The 23,533-nt window shown below is 45.4% G+C and overlaps 1 protein-coding gene across 4 annotated transcripts in view; it reads left to right on the forward strand.

Annotated features, from left to right (window-relative positions):
• LOC142243464 (sodium channel protein type 5 subunit alpha-like) overlaps positions 1 to 23,533 on the forward strand; it is a 587,685-nt gene that overhangs the window by 428,462 nt on the left and 135,690 nt on the right. For all 4 annotated transcript variants that reach the window (XM_075315409.1, XM_075315410.1, XM_075315408.1 and 1 more), the window contains exon 18: positions 16,167 to 16,187. In XM_075315409.1, the coding sequence (XP_075171524.1) occupies positions 16,167 to 16,187 (21 nt within the window). The remainder of the gene's footprint in view (positions 1 to 16,166; positions 16,188 to 23,533) is intronic.

Raw genomic sequence — 23,533 nt, forward strand, 5'->3', positions numbered from 1 at the left:
TCCAGAAAATCACCTTGTCTAATTTGACAAGACTTTTTTTTGCAAATTATGGTGGAAAATAAGTATTTAGTCATCTAAAAACATTAAAGATTTATGGTTCTCACAGACCTGTAACTTCTTCTGAGGCTCCTCTGTCCTCCACTCATTACCTGTAGTAATGGCACCTGTTTGAACTTGTTATCAGTATATAAGACACCTGTATACAACCTCAAACAGTGACACTCCAAACTCCACTATGGTGAAGACCTAAGAGCTGTTGAAGTGCACCAGAAACAAAATTGTAGCCCTGCACCAGTGGGAAAACTTGCACAATTGGTGGCTGACTAAATACTTTATTTCCCCCCACTGTATTTGCCATGCAGGTATATAGGTTGATGTATACAGTGAAGAGGCTACAGCCATGGCACAAGCACCACAGCTTCTCCCAAAAGCAGGTCAGCAGAGATTCTGAAAGTTAAACCTGATGGCCTATCCTAACAATGGAAAACCCCTTTAATACCCATGTCATCCTCTGATCTTGTTTCACCACAATAGGGAGAGTCGCCCTGGTATTTGCAGTGCAGGCAACAGCAAAAGTGAATTGATTAACTGAAGTCAAGCGATAAACTGACCCTGTAGGCTCGGGAGGTCATGGAAATTAGTCCCAAAGTGGAGGTGTGTCAGTGCTAGAACTCTCTACTTAGTCTTTGGTCTCATTAAGCTAAAGTACACCCTTCTCCATAGCCCGTTACTTACTTGTGGATCATCTCTATTCCATCACCCAGTTTTCTCTGTTGCAGAACCATCTCCATTTTATCATTTTACTAATTACATTTACTTATAGAGCATTAATAATAATGAAAGTGTGTCAACTAATTTTTTTTTAGAGGTTTAGACCCTTTGTTTCTATGTGCGACCTCTCCTGACCCCATTATTATTTAAATTTCAGAACCCACACAAGCCAATGTATACTATCTATTGCACAATCATTATGGGAGGGTGTAAATATACCATCACCAAACTGAAATCCTTCTTCTCTCAGCCTTACAGAGGAGATGAGTTCTTGGACAGTGTCCTTTGTAGAAACATAATATTCATATCACAGTTCTAGAAACATTTTGGCATCTCAGGGGCAAACAAACTAGAGTGTAAGCTCCTATGGTCAGTGGGGTCCTGTCTCTCTCTTTCTCTCTTCTGTACAATTTAAGCTCTTATGGTCATCAGAGTCTTCTCTCTTTTCCTCTGTAAAATGTAACCTCTTATGGTCAGCGGAGTTCTCTCTCTCTTTTCTGTAGAGTGTAACATCTTATGGTCAACGGGGTCCTTGCTCTCTTTCTTCTGTAGAGTGTAAGCTCTTATAATCCGTGTGATGCTGTCTCTCTCTTTTTCTCTCCTGTAAAGTGTAAGGTTTTATGGCCAGCGTGGTCCCCTCTCTCTCTTCTGTAAAGTGTTAGCTTTTATCGTCAGTTTGGTCGTCTATCTCTTTCTTCTGGAAAGTGTATGCTTTTATGGTCAACATGGTCCTCTCTTTCTTTTTAAAAGTCTAAGCTTTTATGGTCAGTGTGGTCCTCTCTCTCTTTTGTAGACTATAAGCTTTTATGGTCAGTATGGTCCTCTCTCTCTTTTGTAGACTATAAGCTTTTATGGTCAGTATGGTCTGTGAAGATGTAATTTACCCTCTCACTGTATATGCTGTGATACTATGTCATGATATGTATATTTCCCTGGTTGTATTAGTTGTAATTCATGTATTTCCTTGGGGGAGCTACTAGTCTCAATGTGTCTCTCTCATACAATTGTAGTCTTGGCATCTAATGTGATTATGTAAATAGCCTGTCCTCTTCTATCCAGAGTTGTGTATCTAGTCTGTAATTGCATTGGCCAGTGAAGGAATAGTCATTGTTCTGCACAGCAGGGGATCCCTTCATCTACTGTGGCTGGCAGACATATCGGAGCCCTGTGATGGACCAAACCATTGATGATAGGATGTGTGACCCCTACCCCCTGAACATGGTGGGCTAGTCAAGGAGCACAGACAATGCATTTCCCTTTTTGTAACTTCAGAGTGAGCTGAACCTAAAGAGGAGAAGGAGCCCCAGCCTGGGTGGCTGTGGACACGGACGGAGCTAGGCCTGTGTGGCGGCCCGTGGGATTGTGTGGAACTCTTTGGACTACTGTAAGGACGATTGCTTTGTTATCCGGTCCGAGGATTGTCGTGAAGGGCCCCCGAATCTGTTTTACGTGGACTTATCGTGTGCTGTTCCAGTGTTCTTGTGAATAAACCTGTTGGATCATCCTCGGCCTGTTGTCTCTCTTTGCTCTGATGTACACCCCGTCACAAACTGGTTGGCAGCGCTGGGATCAGAGCAGAAGGAATGGAGGACAATGGCTCAACATCAGGAACCAGCACTGCAGAGTACAAGACCTGGACTTTGGGGAGCCTGCAATCAAAGGCCCGTGAAGTAGGAGTTCGTTTCAAAGGACTCTCCAAGGAGTAGCTGATTGAGGCGCTAGAAGTAGTCTGCTCGCAAAATGACGTGGAGGAAGGATCCTCACAGCAAATGGAAGAAAGACGGCAGCCGGAGGTAAATACCCAAAAAAGTCAGTGGGTTGTGTGGTACGAGGAGGAGATGGCCTTGCTGGGAGAGGAGACCACCATAGAATATAAGATGGAGGTCATGCGTGGAGCTAAAGAGAAGGAGCGCAGGATGGAGGAGATGGCACTGCTGGATAAGCAGCTCGCTGTGGAAGCCGCGAGAGGTTCCAGACAGACTGTAACCCCAGCACCCACCATGAGGGAACTTCCCAGGGTGTCCCGCAAAGACTTCAAGCCGTTTAATGAGGCTGTTCCCAAGAAGGGTCACAATAATATATCAGACACTTTTATAAATAACCAATTATTTTTAATTTCATCTGAACATCATAATTCATATTTCAAACAGATAACAATACATACAGTGCTGGTGCTCACAGAAGATTAAAAACCCCTACCCCATAAAAACATACAGAACCAAACTGGTGCGTTGTGGATCCAAATTGTATACAACTGAGTGTCAAAATTTCATATGAAAAACCCCCAGGTTACCACTCACAATATACATAAAGTGCTCGTGCATTCATATAACCATAATACAGATCACTAATACAAGCCCAAACCCAATTGGTTTGAATAGCAGCAACCTTAATTGTTGAGTACTCTAAGATATAAATATGTCACCATATACTTGCAATTCAATTCATTATTAAGGTAAAAGAGTCTCTAGCCACATGTCTGGGCGGCCATTGAGGTTACCGTTATGGCAGGAGGGTAACCCCGCGCGCCACAATTGACTTCAGGTGGGCTTCACAAGACAAATAGGTGACCCCACAGCTACCCCAGCACCTCCTGACGAAGCGAGAGGCGAAACGCGCGTCGAGGTGCTGGGCGTTGTGGTTCACCAACTTGGAGTGTCATTATCACTACTAATTTCCTCGGGGTTACCCTCCTGCCATAACGGTAACCTCAATGGCCGCCCAGACATGTGGCTAGAGACTCTTTTACCTTAATAATGAATTGAATTGCAAGTATATGGTGACATATTTATATCTTAGAGTACTCAACAATTAAGGTTGCTGCTATTCAAACCAATTGGGTTTGGGCTTGTATTAGTGATCTGTATTATGGTTATATGAATGCACGAGCACTTTATGTATATTGTGAGTGGTAACCTGGGGGTTTTTCATATGAAATTTTGACACTCAGTTGTATACAATTTGGATCCACAACGCACCAGTTTGGTTCTGTATGTTTTTATGGGGTAGGGGTTTTTAATCTTCTGTGAGCACCAGCACTGTATGTATTGTTATCTGTTTGAAATATGAATTATGATGTTCAGATGAAATTAAAAATAATTGGTTATTTATAAAAGTGTCTGATATATTATTGTGACCCTTCTTGGGAACAGCGCTCTCCTCTTATCGGGGTATATGCAATTTTCAGTGAGATTTGCTGCAATATGTATTAATTTATGGTATGGATCTGTATCCTCTTTTTTGGTTTAATCGTTTAATGAGGCTGCAGGCGACATTGAGGGCTTCTTCCAGGACTTTGAGCATCAGTGTCGATTAATGGAAGTCCCGGACAGGGAGCGTGTCCGGCATCTGGTTGGGCTCCTAGAGGGAGGAGCTGCTGAAGCCTATAGAGCTATGGACCCTCGGTGGAACTGTGAGTATGCAGATATTAAACAGACTATTCTAGAACATTATGCTGTGACCCCAGACACTTACAGGACTCAGTTCCGTGCTTTAGCCTGTGATGGGGAAGTGTCTTTTAAGATATATGCTCATAGACTCAAACAAATATGTAATCGCTGGCTGGAGGCAGAGGAGGCCTTATCTTGGGAGACCTTCCTCCAGGTCATCCTGAAAGAGCAGTTCTATGCCAGGTGCCCTGCGGAAATCAGAGAATGGGTGCGTGAGAGAAAGCCGTCAACTGTGGAACAAGCTGCTGCTCTAGCTGATGAGGTGCTCACTATCAAGCCTCAGTGGAGGGTTCTGTTGGAGGATGGAGAGACGCCTAACAGCTCCACAACACCGGATGCCCCCAGTTATGCTGTCCCCATTGTTCCCCGTTCCTCTAAGCCACCACATGTTGATACCCGTGTTAATGTGCCTCCAGTTGCTTCTACTGCACTTTCTGGAATACGCCGGGGAGAGGAAGTAACAGAGCGCAGGTGTTATGTTTGTAGGCATCCCGGGCATTTGCAGGCCTCATGCCCAGCCAGGCCATGGAGGAATCATCCTCAAACACCTACAGCACCTTCAGGTGGGAGCCGGCCTCCAAGTTCCCCTACCCCTTACCCAAGAGGACGCCTTGGATGGAGGGAGACCCAGCTCAGATGCTATCAATGTGGACAGCCAGGGCATCGGCAAGTCTCCTGCCCAGCTGTTCAAATGAGGACTGATCCTGCACCCAATCGGATTGTTAATTATTTACAGCACAGTGCCGTGGAGGAAGATGTGGCACCGCTATGTGAGGACTGGCCTAGTGACTCAGCCCCCCATGTTGTGCCACCAGGAGTTTACGGGGTGCGACCCGCAGTTATGACGACTTCTGCTCATCGAGGTAAGCACTTGCAGGAGGTTGTGCTGGATGGACAGAGACTTGTTGGATTTTGTGACTCGGGTGCTTTCCTCACACTGGCTGATCCCCGAGCGGTTCGGCCTGAGGCAATCCATGGAGGACCTGGGATTGTCATTGAACTGGCTGGTGGACAATGGAGGACTATTCCCACAGCCACTGTGGATCTGAACTTTGGTTTTGGGGTCAGGCGATGTGTGGTTGGGGTGATGGGTGGTCTGCCTGCAGCTGTTCTCCTGGGCAATGATGTGGGAGAGCTACGATGCCAATTCGTGGCTGCATGAGCCACATGTAAGTAACGCTCTGCCTGGGTGTACTTAACCAGTGACCTGTAGAGGTCCCTAGTACGTACACAAGTTGGGAGGGGGAGGGATTGTGAAGATGTAATTTACCCTCTCACTGTATATGCTGTGATACTATGTCATGATATGTATATTTCCCTGGTTGTATTAGTTGTAATTCATGTATTTCCTTGGGGGAGCTACTAGTCTCAATGTGTCTCTCTCATACAATTGTAGTCTTGGCATCTAATGTGATTATGTAAATAGCCTGTCCTCTTCTATCCAGAGTTGTGTATCTAGTCTGTAATTGCATTGGCCAGTGAAGGAATAGTCATTGTTCTGCACAGCAGGGGATCCCTTCATCTACTGTGGCTGGCAGACATATCGGAGCCCTGTGATGGACCAAACCATTGATGATAAGATGTGTGACCCCTACCCCCTGAACATGGTGGGCTGGTCAAGGAGCACAGACAATGCATTTCCCTTTTTGTAACTTCAGAGTGAGCTGAACCTAAAGAGGAGAAGGAGCCCCAGCCTGGGTGGCTGTGGACACGGACGGAGCTAGGCCTGTGTGGCGGCCCGTGGGATTGTGTGGAACTCTTTGGACTACTGTAAGGACGATTGCTTTGTTATCCGGTCCGAGGATTGTCGGGAAGGGCCCCCGAATCTGTTTTACGTGGACTTATCGTGTGCTGTTCCAGTGTTCTTGTGAATAAACCTGTTGGATCATCCTCGGCCTGTTGTCTCTCTTTGCTCTGATGTACACCCCGTCACATGGTCCTCTCTCTTTTTTGTAGAGTGTAAGCTTTTATGGTCAGCGTGGTTCTGGCTCTCTATCTCCTGTAAAGTGTAAGCTTTTATGGTCAGTGTGGTCCTCTATCTCTTTTTTCTGTAAAGTGTAAGCTTTTATGGTCAGTGTGGTCCTCTATCTCTTTCTTCTGTAAAGTGTAAGCTTTTATGGTTAGTGTGGTCCTTTCTCTCTTTTGTAGAGTGTAAGCTCTTACGGTCAGCGTTGTTCTGGCTCTCTCTCTTCTGTAAAGTGTAAGCTTTTATGGTCAGTGTGGTCCTCTCTCTTTTTTGTAGAGTGTAAGCTTTTATGGTCAGTGTGGTCTTCTCTCTCTTCTGTAAAGTGTAAGCTTTTATTGTGAGCGTGGTCCTCTCTCTCTTTCCTCTGTTGTAGAGTGTAAGCTTTTATGGTCAGAATGGTCCTCTGTTTCCCTGAATTTTCCGAGCAATTACAGATTATCGAGTATTGAGATTCTTACAAATTTAATCACCATGAATCAAATTTTTTAGGAAAATTCAACAAAGGAGGCTAATTCTAATTTTGAAAAATCATCCCTACTCTCTGTAACATGGGACCACCGTGCTATGTGTATCACTTTGTAATTATGCAGAATCTTTTTACATCATCTTATTGATGTCTAGGGAAATATTCGAAAGGTCGGTGCTGAAACCTATAAAAGTAAAATTTATTACTGGAGTTAGAAGAAATGTGAATGGTTTTCCTGTGCTCCACTCCCCATCACCTCCATGTTCTTTTTATAGTAGATTACCTGTAAAGTGCTGTAGTGTCCTTTCATCGCACCTGCCTGGCAGCTTCCTCACAGCAGCTTATGTTACTCCATTCCAACACTTTGCTATCTGTTCCATTAGAGACGTAACTGTGGGATGTGAGTGCAGTGCTGAAGTCCTTTGACAGTGTTGATAGGTCCCCTTCCATCACCTACTTGTTTGTGCCACTCATTCTGCACATTTCATGATGACTTCATCTTGCCGTGATACATGTGCTACATGAAACCAGCATGTGGTTTTATTCTTCATTAGAACCATTGACCAGTTGTTCTGTTTTTCAACGACTGTAGAAAAATAATTATTTTCCTACTTTGAAAGGTCTATACACTAAATTGTCATAAAATCCGGTGTTAACATCATCAACAACTTAGAGGTAGTTACATTGAATTTATTTTAACCAATGCCACAGGGGATTCTCAGTGCAATTGAACATTTTGTCTCAACTTCTGAAACTGTTAAAAATGCGAAGTGCTTGTAAAACAAGAAACTGCAATTTCTCAAGAACGGAGGGATCTTAAATCCTATGGTGCGCTGCTCGCTTCCCTGCATAGACTGATAGACTGCATGGAGTGTATGTTTCTAAATTGTTTGCTAGCGTAATGAGGTTTCAAGTGATCCGGCCAGTTCCCCTATCTCTCTGTAGAATATGGTTAGAAGCAGTATCATCAGTTCTGAGCAGTATGTATTCAGCACTGAGGTGAGATAAAACACTTACTAGGAAGCAGCAGCACTATCTCAGTGTTTCTCATTCACGTTGCTCCTCCCATGTCATCTCCTATCCCCCCTCCTCTTTATACATTCTGTTTAAAGGGAATCTGTCAGCAGGTTTCTGCAACATAACCTGAAGACAGGGTGCTGCAAGAGTTAAAACAGAGAATTCAGCCCTGTGTCTGTTATCTCACAGTCTTTTTTTGTTTACCTGCAGTATTAGATTAAGCCAGGGCCGGACTGGGACTAAAATTCAGCCCTGACATTTGGGGGTACACAGGCCCACTTTTCGCGTGTTGAATGTGTAATATCTTTGTGCACTTGTAGATTGTGTAACACGACCATATAACATGTAGTCACAGCTGCATCCAGTATTACAGCTCAGTCCTATTTATTGCTCTTAGTAGCAGGACCTGGTGAAGCCGCTATTTTCCCTACAGAGCTGGGTCTCGCAGATAATGAGGAGGATGCTGCTCTCCACATAATGCTGTGGTCATGTAGGTGATGGGCAGGGATACAAAATCAGATCCCCCTGAACTAATATTGATGACCTATTCTACAGATACATTAGGTGATCGGGGAAGCTGTTGTTGTCACTGGTGATAATTTTGGACACATACCACTTAGGGAATGTGCAATGACATTTTTTGGGGGCAGATCCCACCATGGAAACCACTATGAAAAATCCTGGAATGACCATATGCATCTACTCGCTGTGCACAGGATCAGGCTTTTGAGCATCTTTTACCAACTTCGAGTTTGTAAAACCACCAAGTGATGAAAAGAAGTGACCGCTCCATTCTTCTGGTGTTTTCCACCCGGAAAATGCTCTGTATTTTACAATGCAAATCAATGGGAAGCCTTGGAAGATGCCCGAAACTACAACTCCCAGCATGTCCTTAACAATGGTAAGGAGATGCTGGGACTTGTTGTTATCAGACTCCGGACCATACAGGAACCACAATACTGATAAGACGCAGGCAATATCACAAATAATCATTTACATCCAGGTACCTTTATAGGTGACATCTTCTGAGTCGATCCCTTTTGTCTCCACGCAGTACAGATGCAATGATGAGGTTTCGTGCCCAGGCACAGCTCGTCTCTGAAGACCTCCCTCTTTATTCTTCAGCAGCACTTCCCCACACAGCACCTTTAAAAATAAAAGTATCATTATACTGCCCCATAAATATCTCCCATGCTGTGCCCCTGAATAAATAATTGCTGTGCTTCCTTCAAAAAATATCCCCCCACACTGCACTTATCCAAAATACCTCCCACACTGCCTCTCTCCTTAATATACCCCCACGCTGCCTCTTTCCATAATGTCCCCATACACAGCTTCTCTCCATAATGTCCCCTCCACACTGCTCTCTTTATAATATACCCTCACACTGCCTCTCTATAATATCCCCCCATATTGCCGCTTTTTTTTTTATTATTATTATTATTTATATATTCCCCCCCCAAACTGCTCTTTTCTAATACACACACACACACACAATACAATGCACCCTCCATTACCACCCCACACACACACACAATACAATGCACCCTCCATTACCCCTCTTCCACCCACACAAAATATAATGTTCCCCCATTACCCATTCCCCCCACACACAATACAATGCACCCCATTACCCCTCCCCCCACACACACAAAACAATGCACCCTCCATTACCCCTCCCCCCACACACAGTACAGTGCACCCCATTACCCCTACACACACACACACGCACACGCACACGCACACACACATGCACATGCACACACAATACAAGGGACCCCCATCACCTCTACACACACAAATACAATGCACCCTCCATTACCCCTCTCCCCCACACATACAATACAATGCACCCCCCATCACCCCTACACACACACACACACACACACACACACAAATACAATGCACCCTCCATTACCCCTCCCCACACACAATACAATGCACCACCAATCATCCCCTCACATACACACACGCTCACAATACAATGCACACCCCCTACACACACACACACAATACAATGCACCACCTATCACCCCCTCCCATACACACACACACACTACAATGCACACCCCCTGCACACACAATCACACAATAAAATGCACCCCCATCACCACCTACAGACACACTCATATAATACAATGCACCCCGCATTACCCCCTTCCCAGACATAATACAATGCACCCCATCACCTCCTACACACACACATACACACACACACACACACACACACAATATCTTTGGCTCCTCCACCGCTGCCTGATGTATCCTGTATGGCACCTGCAGCACTCTGATGACCTCAGCAAGGTGCTGATCTCATCATGTTGCTGCACGTTGGGGGCGTGGCCCAGTCCCGGCGCACTGTTCAAATGTATTTGTGTCGCGGGCGGGGGCACAGACCACGTCAGGGGGGCTACTCGAGGTGCTCGGATCCGGGATCGTGACTGGGGCTCAAGTGGCGACTGGATCCGGAGCTCGTGCAGCAGCCCGCTGCCCACAAAAATAATAAAAAAAAGGGGAAAAGTTTGTCAGTGACGCCACCCGTGGGTTGCGGTGATGGTTGGTGACACCGCCGCTGCCTTGGTATGGGACACCCGGGGCTGATGGAGCGGGGCAGCAAGATGGTATCCCCTCCATGGGTAGGGGAGGTGTTGTCCCGGGGCCCAAGTGTCCAGGGAGAGAATGCTGCGGAGTGTGTTCTGCAAGGCGGGACCGGGTAATATTGGTGTACTCACAGTTCCAGAGAAATCCACACAGAATCCAATGGTAAACCAAATTGCCAGTGACCGGTGACCTCCGGCAGGTGTATTCGGGTCCCACACCCCGGTACATCAAGTCTTCAGTTTGACTACTCCACTTGAAACGGGGAAGTCCACTCCCGGTGATTCTTTGCATTGGGAGCTGTGGCCCACAAGATCTGACCCTTGGGATTTTAGCAGGCTGCAGCAGACGCCCTGTCCCCCGCATTGGGCTTCCGTCTCGCTCTCTGGGCTTACTGGTGGAACAAGGCCTGGAACCTTGTCCCCGGCTGGTTGATTGACAAGGGTCTTGAAGCTTTCATCGCCCTAGCGTCCAGACACCCCGACTGTGCACAGCCTCCAGACCGGATTCCCGCTGTCGGCACCGGCGGGCTACAACCCTGCCCCGGTCCACTTAAGGTTTCCCGCGACCGGATCTCCATCGCCTGTGGCCCTGTCTGCCAGCTGCCACCTAGCCAGCTTCAGTAGTCCGGGAGCTTCAATCCCCGACTACCACTTCACTCCTTTCACTTCCACTCTCTCAGCTTAACTCCAACTTCAACTCCCTTGTTCCCTCCCAGGACACCTCAGAACCCCTAGGTGGGCATCACCATCCACTTGGCCCCGCCCACCGGTGTGTCGCTATTGTCATGGGGGGTGACTAGGCTTTGCTAGCTGATGTTGTGTACCTGGTTTTGGGTTTGTGTTGGTATGCTAAGGAGGATGGAGTCCTGCACCTGGAAGATTTGTGCAGTCTCAGTGACAACCTGGTTTTACCAGGCCGTCACACTCCCCCTTGGTTGAATACAGCTCGTCCTCGGGCTGTCCGGCCACTGACGTTTATTTTTTTGCAACTGCAAACAGTAGAAGAGGTAAAATGCATAACATATTAAAACATAAAAACATTTCTTCCCTTATAGGGAGGCACATTTTCTTGAACGTTACTAACATCTCCTTCTCCCTTCAACCCGCCACCCAAAGCACCTGAACCCCTGGTGCCACTGCTAGATCTGGTGTCACACCACCCCAAGTTCCTAACGGTGTCCTTGGTGACCGGATTGAAGTTCCTTACCCACCAGTCCACCCCAAAGATTTCCATGGTCCAGAACCCCCTGACATGGAGGTTAGCCACCGGTTTTGCTGGTGACTGGGCCTCGGCTGACTCCACCGCAGGCCCTTCCTCCAACCAACCTCTCCAGAGGTGTTACAGTCCTGGTGGTGGGGTAACAAGAAGGTAGATGGGGATATGTACAATGACCCAAGAGAGTTTTTGGGTAGCCTCTACCAGTCCAGAGGCCTTGGTCCATTAAACAGGGGAAAGATTGGGTTTCAACTGGGAAAGGGGTAGTCGGGATCAGCTACCCTTTCACTATTCTATCAGACAATCGGGGTGAGTGTGGAGGCCGGTACTATCTTCCCCACTACCAGGGTATACTGATCACCTTCCCAGGCATACCAGCTCCATTCTCCACACTGGTAGCAACATATTTTTGTTACTTCTGGCCCCGAACTTCTTTTGGGGTACCCCTTCCTCCGGTAGGTTTGGGCAACCACATCCACCCTCTTCTTCTTCCACATGGCGATTTCTTTGCGGAGCTGCCGCTGCTGGCGCTCCCAACATGGGGCACGTTTCCCATGCTCCTCCTCCTGCTCAGGCGCCAGGCCCACTCGGATACCCTCGGTGCCGGCTACGACTGGTCTCACATACTGCCGTGGGCCCCACTGATGGGCGGCCTGCTCCACTTCCCTGCAGGTACACTCTGGCTGCTCCTCAGCCGGGATGGGATGCTTGGGGGTGGTTGGCGCTGCAGCTGAGATTGATTTTAAGTCGGGTGCCACCTCGGTGGACAGCCGGAGCCGACGTCATCACCGGTGCAGCCAGGTTCGGGGCCGGATGAGATGTCATTGGGGTTGCGGCCTGGCTCGGGGCCGGATGAGATGTCATCAGGGTTGTGGCCTGGCTCGGGGCTGGATGAGATGTCATCGGAGTTGCGGCCTGGCTCGAGGCCGGGACGGGTGCCGAGGCGGTGGTGGGTACAAGGTCCGAGGATCCCCGGACTGGGTCCTCTCCCGCAGACTGTACGGGTTCCGCTGCCATGGGCCGAGGCAACGGGTCAGTCGGGGTGTTGGCTGCGGTCACGGGCGACGAGGGAGGCGGCGTGGCGGATGGGGGCAGGCTGGACCCCTCAGTCTGGGCAGGCCAGTTCCTGGGGAATATAGGGGCGTGGGTCACTGCTTACCTGCTCCTCCGAGGCCATCTCCACTTTGCGTGCCCGGACGGCTGCAGCCAGGCCCTTCATCTCCGATGTCCACTTCGCCAGCATGAAGTGGGCTTGGACCTGAATCCGCCGGCACATCTCTGTCTGTTCCTCAATCCAATCTGCAATTCCGGGAACGGGGCCCTCCGGGCGCTGGTTGCCAGGCTGCTGGGACATCTTGCCGCGTTAGTGTCCAGGAACGGGTTTCTGCAGAGTCCTGGTGTCCCTGCCCTTTATCTTCTCTGGTCACATGCCACTTTTCTTGCCCTCCCTTTTGGTTTTCCAGCAGCAGTCTTTTCTCAACCTCCTGCTCTGGAGATCACCGGGTCCGCCCGCGTTCTTAGGGGTGGGGCTTCAAATTTGCGCTCTTTTCGGGGATGAAGATGGCGAGGTTGTTGTTTTTGGCGCCAAAAATGGCGGGCAAGATGGCAGCGGTCCAAAAATGTTAGCGTTTCACGGTTCAGAAAAAGGCGCAGTTCACCCAGGTTAGTGGATGGGGTAAGAATACTGTTCGTGACACTAGGTTGTTGTCACGGGCAGACCACGTCAGGGGGGCTACTCAAGGCGCTCGGATCCGGGATCGTGCCTGGGGCTTGAGTGGCAACCGGATCCGGTGTTCATGCAGCGGCCCGCTGCCCACAACAATACTAAAAAGGGGGTATTTACAGGGGATAAGTTTGTCAGTGACGCGACCCATGGGTTGCGATGATGGTTGGTGACACCGCCGCTGCCTTGGTATGGGGTGCCCGAGACTGATGGAGCAGGGCAGCAAGATGGTATCGCCTTTACGGGTAGGGAGGTGTTGTCCTGGGGCCAAGTGTGTGGGGAGAGAATGCTGCGGAGCGTGTTCTGCAAGGCGGGACTGGGTGGTATTGGTGTACTCACAGTTCCAGAGAAATCAACACAGACTCCAATGGTAAACCAAATTGCCAGTGACCGGTGACCTTCGGCAGGTGTATTCAGGTCCCACACCCTGGTACATCAAACAGGGGTCCCTTCCTCCTGCACTTAACGTTTGTGTCTTCAGTTTGACTACTCCACTTGAAACGGGTAAGTCCACTCCCGGTGATTCTTTGTGTTGGGAGCTGTGGCCCACAAGATCTGACCCTTGGGATTTTAGCAGGCTGTAGCGGATGCCCTATCCCCTGCGTTGGGCTTCTGTCTCGCTCTCTGGTCTTACTGGTGGAACAAGGCCTGGAACCTTGTCCCCGGCTGGTTACTTGACAAGGGTCTTGAAGCTTTCATCGCCCTATGGTCTAGGCTCCTCGACTGTGCACAGCCTCCGGACCGGATTCCCGCTGTCGGCACCGGCGGGCTACAACCCTGCCCCGGTCCACTTAAGGTTTCCCGCGACCGTATCTCCGTCGCCTGTGGCCCTGTCTGCCGTCTGCCACCTAGCCAGCTTCAGTAGTCCGGGAGCTACAATCCCCAACTACCACTTCGCTCCTCTCACTTCTACTCTCTCAGCTTAACTCCAACTTCAACTCCCTTGTTCCCTCCCAGGACACCTCAGAACCCCTAGGTGGGCGTCACCATCCGCTTGGCCCCGCCCATTGGTGTCTCCCTATTGTCATGGGGAGTGACTAGGCTTTGCTGGCTGATGTTGTGGTTTGTGTTGGTATGCCAAGGAGGATAGAATCCTGCACCTGGAAGATTTGTGCAGTCTCTGTGACAACCTGGTTTTGCCAGGGCGTCACATTTACATCTGAAAGACGCAAATACATTTGAATAGGAAGGAGGAAGCTGCAGTCACCGGTACCTCCGCACTCCTCAGCAGTATGTGCATGCCGGGCACACTATCACACAGCAGGGCCGGCACAGCGCGCTGCCTCCTGGTCCTGCTGCAGTTAGTGTGCGGCAGATAATGCTGCCCAGCCTGCACACTGCTGAGCAGAGCAGCGGTGACTGCAGATAGAGCAGCCACTATAGGCACCGGCCCACTACAGGGACCTGCCCATCTGACATTTGCCAGAATTGCCTCTTATCTTTATCATTAGTGGGTGTCAGCAGCCCATGAGTTGTAGTTGGACTTCACCCCTTCTATGATTAGGAACTTCTGTCTATGGAAACATACACTGAAAGACTGGTGTGGGCGGGGATAGCTCTCCCAGCACTGCTACATTCAAAATCTTTCAGAACAGCTGTAGTCACTAATCTAAGTGATACATCGTTGAACTCAGGGCCTCTTTGGCTACATCATACTGCTCTCAGATGAGGTTGAAAAAACCTGCTGACAAATGCCCTTTGACTATGTTCGAACTTTGTTATTTTCAAAGCTCTGCTCCTTCATTCGGCAAAACAATGAGAATTCTGGCAGTGCTGGATCTGTCATATATCAGACAGCATTGGTGCCTGATTGACCTCATAGATTATAGTAAGGATTATAATAGGTTTCCACTATTTTAAACTACAAAATAGATATTTGTGCAGAATATGTAAAGTTGGCTCCTGACGGAGCAGTTTGTACGCGAATGATAAGCATAAGATACTGGAAAATGGAGAAGAATTTGCTGATAATTGAAAAATGAAGCATTTATTTTTTTACTATTAAGCCATAGCTATCTATCTATCTCTCTATAGGGCCCGTTACATGCTACGATATATCTAACGATATGTCGTCAGGGTCACGTCGTTAGTGACGCACTCCGGCATCGTTTGACATATCGTAGCGTGTGACAGCTACGAGCGACTGTGAACGAGCAAAAATACTCACCTTATCGTTGCTCGTTGACACGTCGCTCATTTTCAAAAAATCAAACGTCCTTCTGCGAGCCGGTTGTTCATTGTTCCCGAGGCAGCACACATCGCTCCGTGTGATACCCCGGGAACGATAAACTGCAGCTTACCTGCAATGCGGAAGGAAGGAGGTGGGTGGGATGTTACATCCCGCTCATCTCCGCCCCTCTGCTTCTATTGGGCGGCCGCTGAGTGACGCCGAATGTCCCTCCCCCTTCAGGAAGAGGATGTTCGCCGCCCACAGCGACGTCGTTTGGAAAGTAAATACGTGTGACACAGGGGTTACCGACTTTGTGCGACACGGGCAACAAATTGCCCGTGTTGCACAAGCGATGGGGGCGGGTGTGATCGCACATGCGATCGCACGATAAATGTGCGTGTAAAGCGGCCTTTTCTATCTATCATTTATCTATGTATCTATCTATGATTTCAGTTACTTGTCAAGTTTCTCAGTTTCCTTCTTTAAAGCTACTACCTTGCACTGAGACAAAGTATCAGACGGCTTGGATTTCCTGTTTATACATTGTATGTTGTCTTAAAATTTTGGCCATGACTTAAGGTTAATTAGATTATATAGCTTACTTTGTATCGTTATTTTCTTTTTTCCTAGTATTATTCTTATTATTAATTGTTAAGTGCCTAAACTTTAATCAAAGAGGATAATTGTATATTATATATATATTATGCATACCGCTTTTTGCTTTCTGCATTGATATCACAATAATTGTATATTTTTCTTTTGCCCTTGCTGCCCTTTCCATTAACCAGTGTGATGACACATTTAAAAAGGTAGGTCCAGCATATGCTATGGATGTATTAAATGAAAGGTGTTTGTCACAGTAAGGCACTTAGGTCCCGATTCATCAATTCTGGCGATTTTCAGGCCAAATAAACATTATCAAATGTGCAGAAATTAGCGCATTGGTTGAGTGGCATGTGCATCGGGACTGGACTATGTGGGTCGGGTCTTACGTTAGTATACCACCCCTGTATGCTTTGCTGGCCTCTATGTAAATTTCTTCCCCCTGGCACCGCCATTATACTTATAGTCAGTGCGTGTGCAGAAGAATCTGGAAGTATTTTGTGAACTTTTCAATAAAATGGTGTCGGAGTCAGCACCTGTGAATAATGCTAATCTCCAGCACGATCTTATTGAAGACACTGTCCTGCTTGTGACCTGTCAGATGCTCGTGCCGAGGACGATATATGTATCCTCGTCACCTAGAGCTGTGCGGGGAGAAGCCAGCTGGGGCCGCCACTGGACTAGTCTCATCTCTACCTATAGTCCTCAGTTGGATCTTCATACTATGATTTCTCTGAAATATTTGAAGATCTGGCAGGAGACCATATGCAGAGATGAGACACACATAGGAGAAACTTGTCTGTCACCTAGAGCTGGGCGGGGAGTAACAAGCCGGGGTGTCCACACTGGACTAGTGTCATCTCTGTCTACAGCCCCTGGTTGGCTGATACTATGATTTCTCTGAAATATTTGAAGATCCAACAGGGAACCATAGGCAGATATGAGACACACCTGGGAGAAACCTGTCCTCTGTGCGGGGAGTAACCAGCTGGGGTCAGACCTGGACCAGTGTCATCTCTGCCTACAGTACCTGGTTGGATCTTCATACCATGATTTCTCTGAAATATTTGAAGATATGGCAGGGAACCATAGGCAGAGATGAGACACACATGGGAGAGACCTATCCACCATCTAGAGTTGTGCGTAGAGGAGCCAGCCGAGGCCAGTACTGGACTAATCTAATCTCCACCTATAGTCCCTGGTTAGATCTTCATGTTATTATTTCTCTGTGTGTTTCAGAGTAAAATATACTTGTCTGCAATCATGAAGCCAGGCTTTGATTCATGCTGCCCATGGTTTGACCGACATGTTCCCTCAAACTGTCATGTTGACGGTTGCTACATCTGTACATTGTACCGTTTTTTCTGTGTTTGAATCTTCCCCAAGAGAATCTTTTGAAAACAATTCCACTTTTTTCGCACAATTACCTGCAGTTGTAAATTCATGCATTAAGGCACCAAATTGCTTTCCTCTTTGGAAGAGTCATTGTCTGTTTTCCTTCAACTAAAGACAAAACAGAAGGCTGAAAAGAGCGAGATGCTGTCGGCCGCACCCACTTTCTTTCATCCAAAAAGTTCCCTTTTATATCCCTTGCCAGCTACAGGCAGCTTTAGGAGTTTGATGGGCATGAATAATAAATACCGCCAAGCATATCATTGTATGATTAAACTGCAATATGCAGACTTTGCCCTCCCTTGATATCTACCCCATAAGTTTTGTGTGTCAGAACATAATTCCTTTCAGACAGTCTGTTCCTGCTGCTCGCTATCTCTGTGTTGCGTCTGTTTTTTTCTCTTTATTAAATCTTGCCGTATATAATACGTGATTTGTATGTTGATATAAGACATGACTGTGCAGTTATTATACCAGTGAAGTGCGGCCGTTGCGAAGCAATCAGCTATATTTCTGTACACAGCTTTCATTCAGAAATTGCTGACTATCTCCGCACAGAATTAACTATATCACAAACCCTTAAGCAAAATTGTCAGTTTTTACTGCGCTCTGAAGATGGTTTAATTAAATTACTGGAATATATAATGGCAATAGCAATATTTATTTAGCATTTTTCCTTAATACATATTCATCTCAACTTGTAAAGATGGAAACGAGCGACGGGTGGGAATTTATTTTACCATGACGAAGTAATAGTACCAGCCCTCGGTAAACAAAACAATGGCATCATGCAGCTTTAAAGGTTTCTTGCAGCAGTGACCCTTTTCACCTCTCGGTTCCTGAGATATCACCTCCTCCTTCTTGTATATACACTGTGTGCAGAATTATTAGGCAAATGAGTATTTTGATCACATGATACTTTTTTAAACAGGTTGTCCTACTCCAAGCTGTATAGGCTGAGAGCCAACTACCAATTAAGTAAATCAGGTGATGTGCATCTCTGTAATGAGGAGGGGTGTGGTGTAATGACATCAACACCCTATATAAGGTGTGCTTAATTATTAGGCAACTTCCTTTCCTTTGGCAAAATGGGTCAGATGAGAGATTTGACGGGCTCTGAAAAGTCCAAAATTGTGAGATGTCTTGCAGAGAGATGCAGCAGTCTTGAAATTGACAACCTTTTGAAGCGTGATCACCCAACAATCAAGCGTTTCATGGCAAATAGCCAACAGGGTCGCAATAAGCATGTTGGGCAAAAAAGGCGCAAAATAACTGCCCATGAATTGAGGAAAATCAAGCGTGAAGCTGCCAAGATGCCATTTGCCACCAGTTTGGCCATATTTCAAAGCTGCAACATTACTGGAGTATCAAGAAGCACAAGGTGTGCCATACTAAGGACATGGCCAAGGTAATGAAGGCTGAAAAACGACCACCTTTGAACAAGAAACATAAGATAAAACGTCAAGACTGGGCCAAGAAATATCTTAAGACTGATTTTTCAAAGGTTTTATGGACTGATGAAATGAGAGTGACTCTTGATGGGCAGATGGATGGGCCAGAGGCTGGATCTGTAAAGGGCAGAGAGCTCCACTCCGACTCAGACGCCAGCAAGGTGGAGGTGGGGTACTGGTATGGGCTGGTATCAACAAAGATGAATTTGTGGGACCTTTATGGGTTGAGGATGGAGTCAAGCTCAACTCCCAGACCTACTGCCAGTTTCTGGAAGACAACTTCTTCAAGCAGTGGTACAGGAAGAAGTCGGTATCGTTCAAGAAAAACATGATTTTCATGCAGGACAATGCTCCATCACATGCATCCAACTACTCCACAGCGTGGCTGGCCAGTAAAGGTCTAAAAGATGAAAAAATAATGATATGGCCCCCTTCTTCACTATTTTGTGGGGGTTTTGTTTTTGCATGTCAGAAATGTTTATTTATAAATTTTGTGCAGTTATATTGGTTTACCTGCAGAAAAATAAACAAGTGAGAGGGGAATATACTGTATTTATTTTTTAAGTTGCCTAATAATTCTGCACAGTAATAGTTACCTGCACAAACAGGTATCCTCCTAAGATAGCCAAATCTAAAAAAAAACCCACTCCAACTTCCAAAAATATTAAACTTTGATATTTATGAGTTTTTTGGGTTGATTGAGAACATAGCTGTTGATCAATAATAAAAAAAATCCTCTAAAATACAACTTCCCTAATAATTCTGCACACAGTATAATAGCAGCCTTATTAACCAAGGGGTCATGGTCCTCAACTTTTGTCTGTGGGTGTCTTTCTGAGGATCACCTTGACTAAAAAAAACACAAATTTATATACAGGAGTCAAAAAGGAAGAGGGGCCCATATCTCAGAAATGACAAGTTCTTATGGCAGGTGATTTGAGATGAGGGAATCAATTTGATGTGAATCAAATTTGTGTTGAAATTTTAAAAAGTTGCTGAAAAATGTCACTCTATTCACATGAATTGCCATTTTTTTATTTACACAATGCAGAAGGTTTCCTCAGCTAGAGAAGGCTTACATGACGTAGGGTGCAACCAGGTGGGCTTTCCAGTAATGCTTTCCAGCATAGCATATCACACAGCATAGCATATGACAAAGTATAGCACATCACATAGTATAGCACATCACACAGTCTCACACAGCAATCACACAGCATAGCACATCATATAGTATAGCACATCATATAGTATAGCACATCACATAGTATAGCACATCACATAGTATAGCACATCACATAGTATAGCACATCATATAGTATAGCACATCATATAGTATAGCACATCACATAATATAGCACATCACACAGTATAGCACATCACACAGTATAGCACATCACATAGTATAGCACATCACATAGTATAGCACATCACATAGTATAGTACATCACATAGTATAGCACATCACACAGTATAGCACATCACATAGTATAGCACATCATATAGTATAGCACATCACATAGTATAGCACATCACACAGTATAGCACATCACATAGTATAGCACATCATATAGTATAGCACATCACATAGTATAGCACATCACATAGTATAGCACATCATATAGTATAGCACATCATATAGTATAGCACATCACATAGTATAGCACATCATATAGTATAGCACATCATATAGTATAGCACATCACATAATATAGCACATCACACAGTATAGCACATCACACAGTATAGCACATCACATAGTATAGCACATCACACAGTGTCACACAGCAATCACACAGCATAGCACATCATATAGTATAGCACATCACATAATATAGCACATCACATAGTATAGCACATCATATAGTATAGCACATCACATAGTATAGCACAGCCATCACACAACATTGCATATGACAAAGTATAGCACATCACACAGTGTCGCACAGCAATCACACAGCTTAGCACATCATATAGTATAGCACATCACATAGTATAGCACATCACATAGTATAGCACATCACATAGTATAGTACATCACACAGCATAGCACATCACATAGTATAGTACATCACACAGCATAGCACATCACACAGCATAGCACATCACATAGTATAGCACATCACATAGTATAGTACATCACATAGTATAGCACATCACACAGCATAGCACATCATAGTATAGCACATCACATAGTATAGTACATCACATAGTATAGCACATCACACAGTGTCGCAAAGCAATCACACAGCATAGCACATCACATAGTATAGCACATCACATAGTATAGCACATCACATAGTATAGCACATCACATAGTATAGCACAGCCATCACACAGCATAGCATATCACATAGTATAGTACATCACATAGTATAGCACATCACACAGTGTCGCAAAGCAATCACACAGCATAGCACATCACATAGTATAGCACATCACATAGTATAGCACATCACATAGTATAGCACATCACATAGTATAGTACATCACACAGCATAGCACATCACACAGCATAGCACATCACATAGTATAGCACATCACACAGCATAGCACATCATAGTATAGAACATCACATAGTATAGTACATCACATAGTATAGCACATCACACAGCATAGCACATCATAGTATAGCACATCACATAGTATAGTACATCACATAGTATAGCACATCACACAGTGTCGCACAGCAATCACACAGCTTAGTACATCATATAGTATAGCACATCACACAGAATAGCACACCACATAGTATAGCAGATCACATAGTATAGCACATCACATAGTATAGCACATCACATAGTATAGCACATCACATAGTATAGTACATCACACAGCATAGCACATCACATAATATAGCATGTCACATAGTATAGCACATGACATAGTATAGCACATCACACAGCATAGCACATCATAGTATAGCACATCACATAGTATAGTACATCACATAGTATAGCACATCACACAGTGTCGCAAAGCAATCACACAGCATAGCACATCACATAGTATAGCACATCACATAGTATAGCACATCACATAGTATAGCACATCACATAGTATAGCACAGCCATCACACAGCATAGCATATCACATAGTATAGTACATCACATAGTATAGCACATCACACAGTGTCGCAAAGCAATCACACAGCATAGCACATCACATAGTATAGCACATCACATAGTATAGCACATCACATAGTATAGCACATCACATAGTATAGTACATCACACAGCATAGCACATCACACAGCATAGCACATCACATAGTATAGCACATCACACAGCATAGCACATCATAGTTTAGAACATCACATAGTATAGTACATCACATAGTATAGCACATCACACAGCATAGCACATCATAGTATAGCACATCACATAGTATAGTACATCACATAGTATAGCACATCACACAGTGTCGCACAGCAATCACACAGCTTAGTACATCATATAGTATAGCACATCACACAGAATAGCACACCACATAGTATAGCAGATCACATAGTATAGCACATCACATAGTATAGCACATCACATAGTATAGCACATCACATAGTATAGTACATCACACAGCATAGCACATCACATAATATAGCATGTCACATAGTATAGCACATGACATAGTATAGCACATCACACAGCATAGCACATCATAGTATAGCACATCACATAGTATAGTACATCACATAGTATAGCACATCACACAGTGTCGCACAGCAATCACACAGCTTAGTACATCATATAGTATAGCACATCACACAGAATAGCACACCACATAGTATAGCAGATCACATAGTATAGCAGATCACATAGTATAGCACATCACATAGTATAGCACATCACATAGTATAGCACATCACATAGTATAGTACATCACACAGCATAGCACATCACATAATATAGCATGTCACATAGTATAGCACATGACATAGTATAGCACATCACACAGCATAGCACATCACATAGTATAACACATCACATAGTATAGTACATCACATAGTATAGCACATCACACAGCATAGCACATCATAGTATAGCACATCACATAGTATAGTACATCACATAGTATAGCACATCACACAGTGTCGCAAAGCAATCACACAGCATAGCACATCACATAGTATAGCACATCACATAGTATAGCCCATCACATAGTATAGCACAGCCATCACACAGCATAGCATATCACATAGTATAGCACATGACATAGTATAGCACAGCATAGCACATCACATAGTATAGCACATCACACAGTATAGCACATCCCACAGTATAGCACATCACATAGTATAGCAGATCACATAGTATAGCACATCACATAGTATAGCACATCACACAGTATAGCACATCATATAGTATAGCACATCACACAGTATAGCACATCACACAGTATAGCACATCACATAGTATAGCACATCACATAGTATAGCACATCACATAGTATAGCACATCACATAGTATAGCACATCACATAGTATAGTACATCACACATCATAGTATAGCACATCATAGTATAGCACATCATAGTATAGCACATCATAGTATAGCACATCATAGTATAGCACATCATAGTATAGCACATCATAGTATAGCACATCATAGTATAGCACATCACATAGTATAGTACATCACATAGTATAGCACATCACATAGTATAGCACATCACATAGTATAGCACATCATAGTATAGCACATCACATAGTATAG

This window comes from Anomaloglossus baeobatrachus, chromosome 6 (assembly GCF_048569485.1).
Source record: "Anomaloglossus baeobatrachus isolate aAnoBae1 chromosome 6, aAnoBae1.hap1, whole genome shotgun sequence".
Classification (NCBI taxonomy): Eukaryota; Metazoa; Chordata; class Amphibia; order Anura; family Aromobatidae; genus Anomaloglossus; species Anomaloglossus baeobatrachus.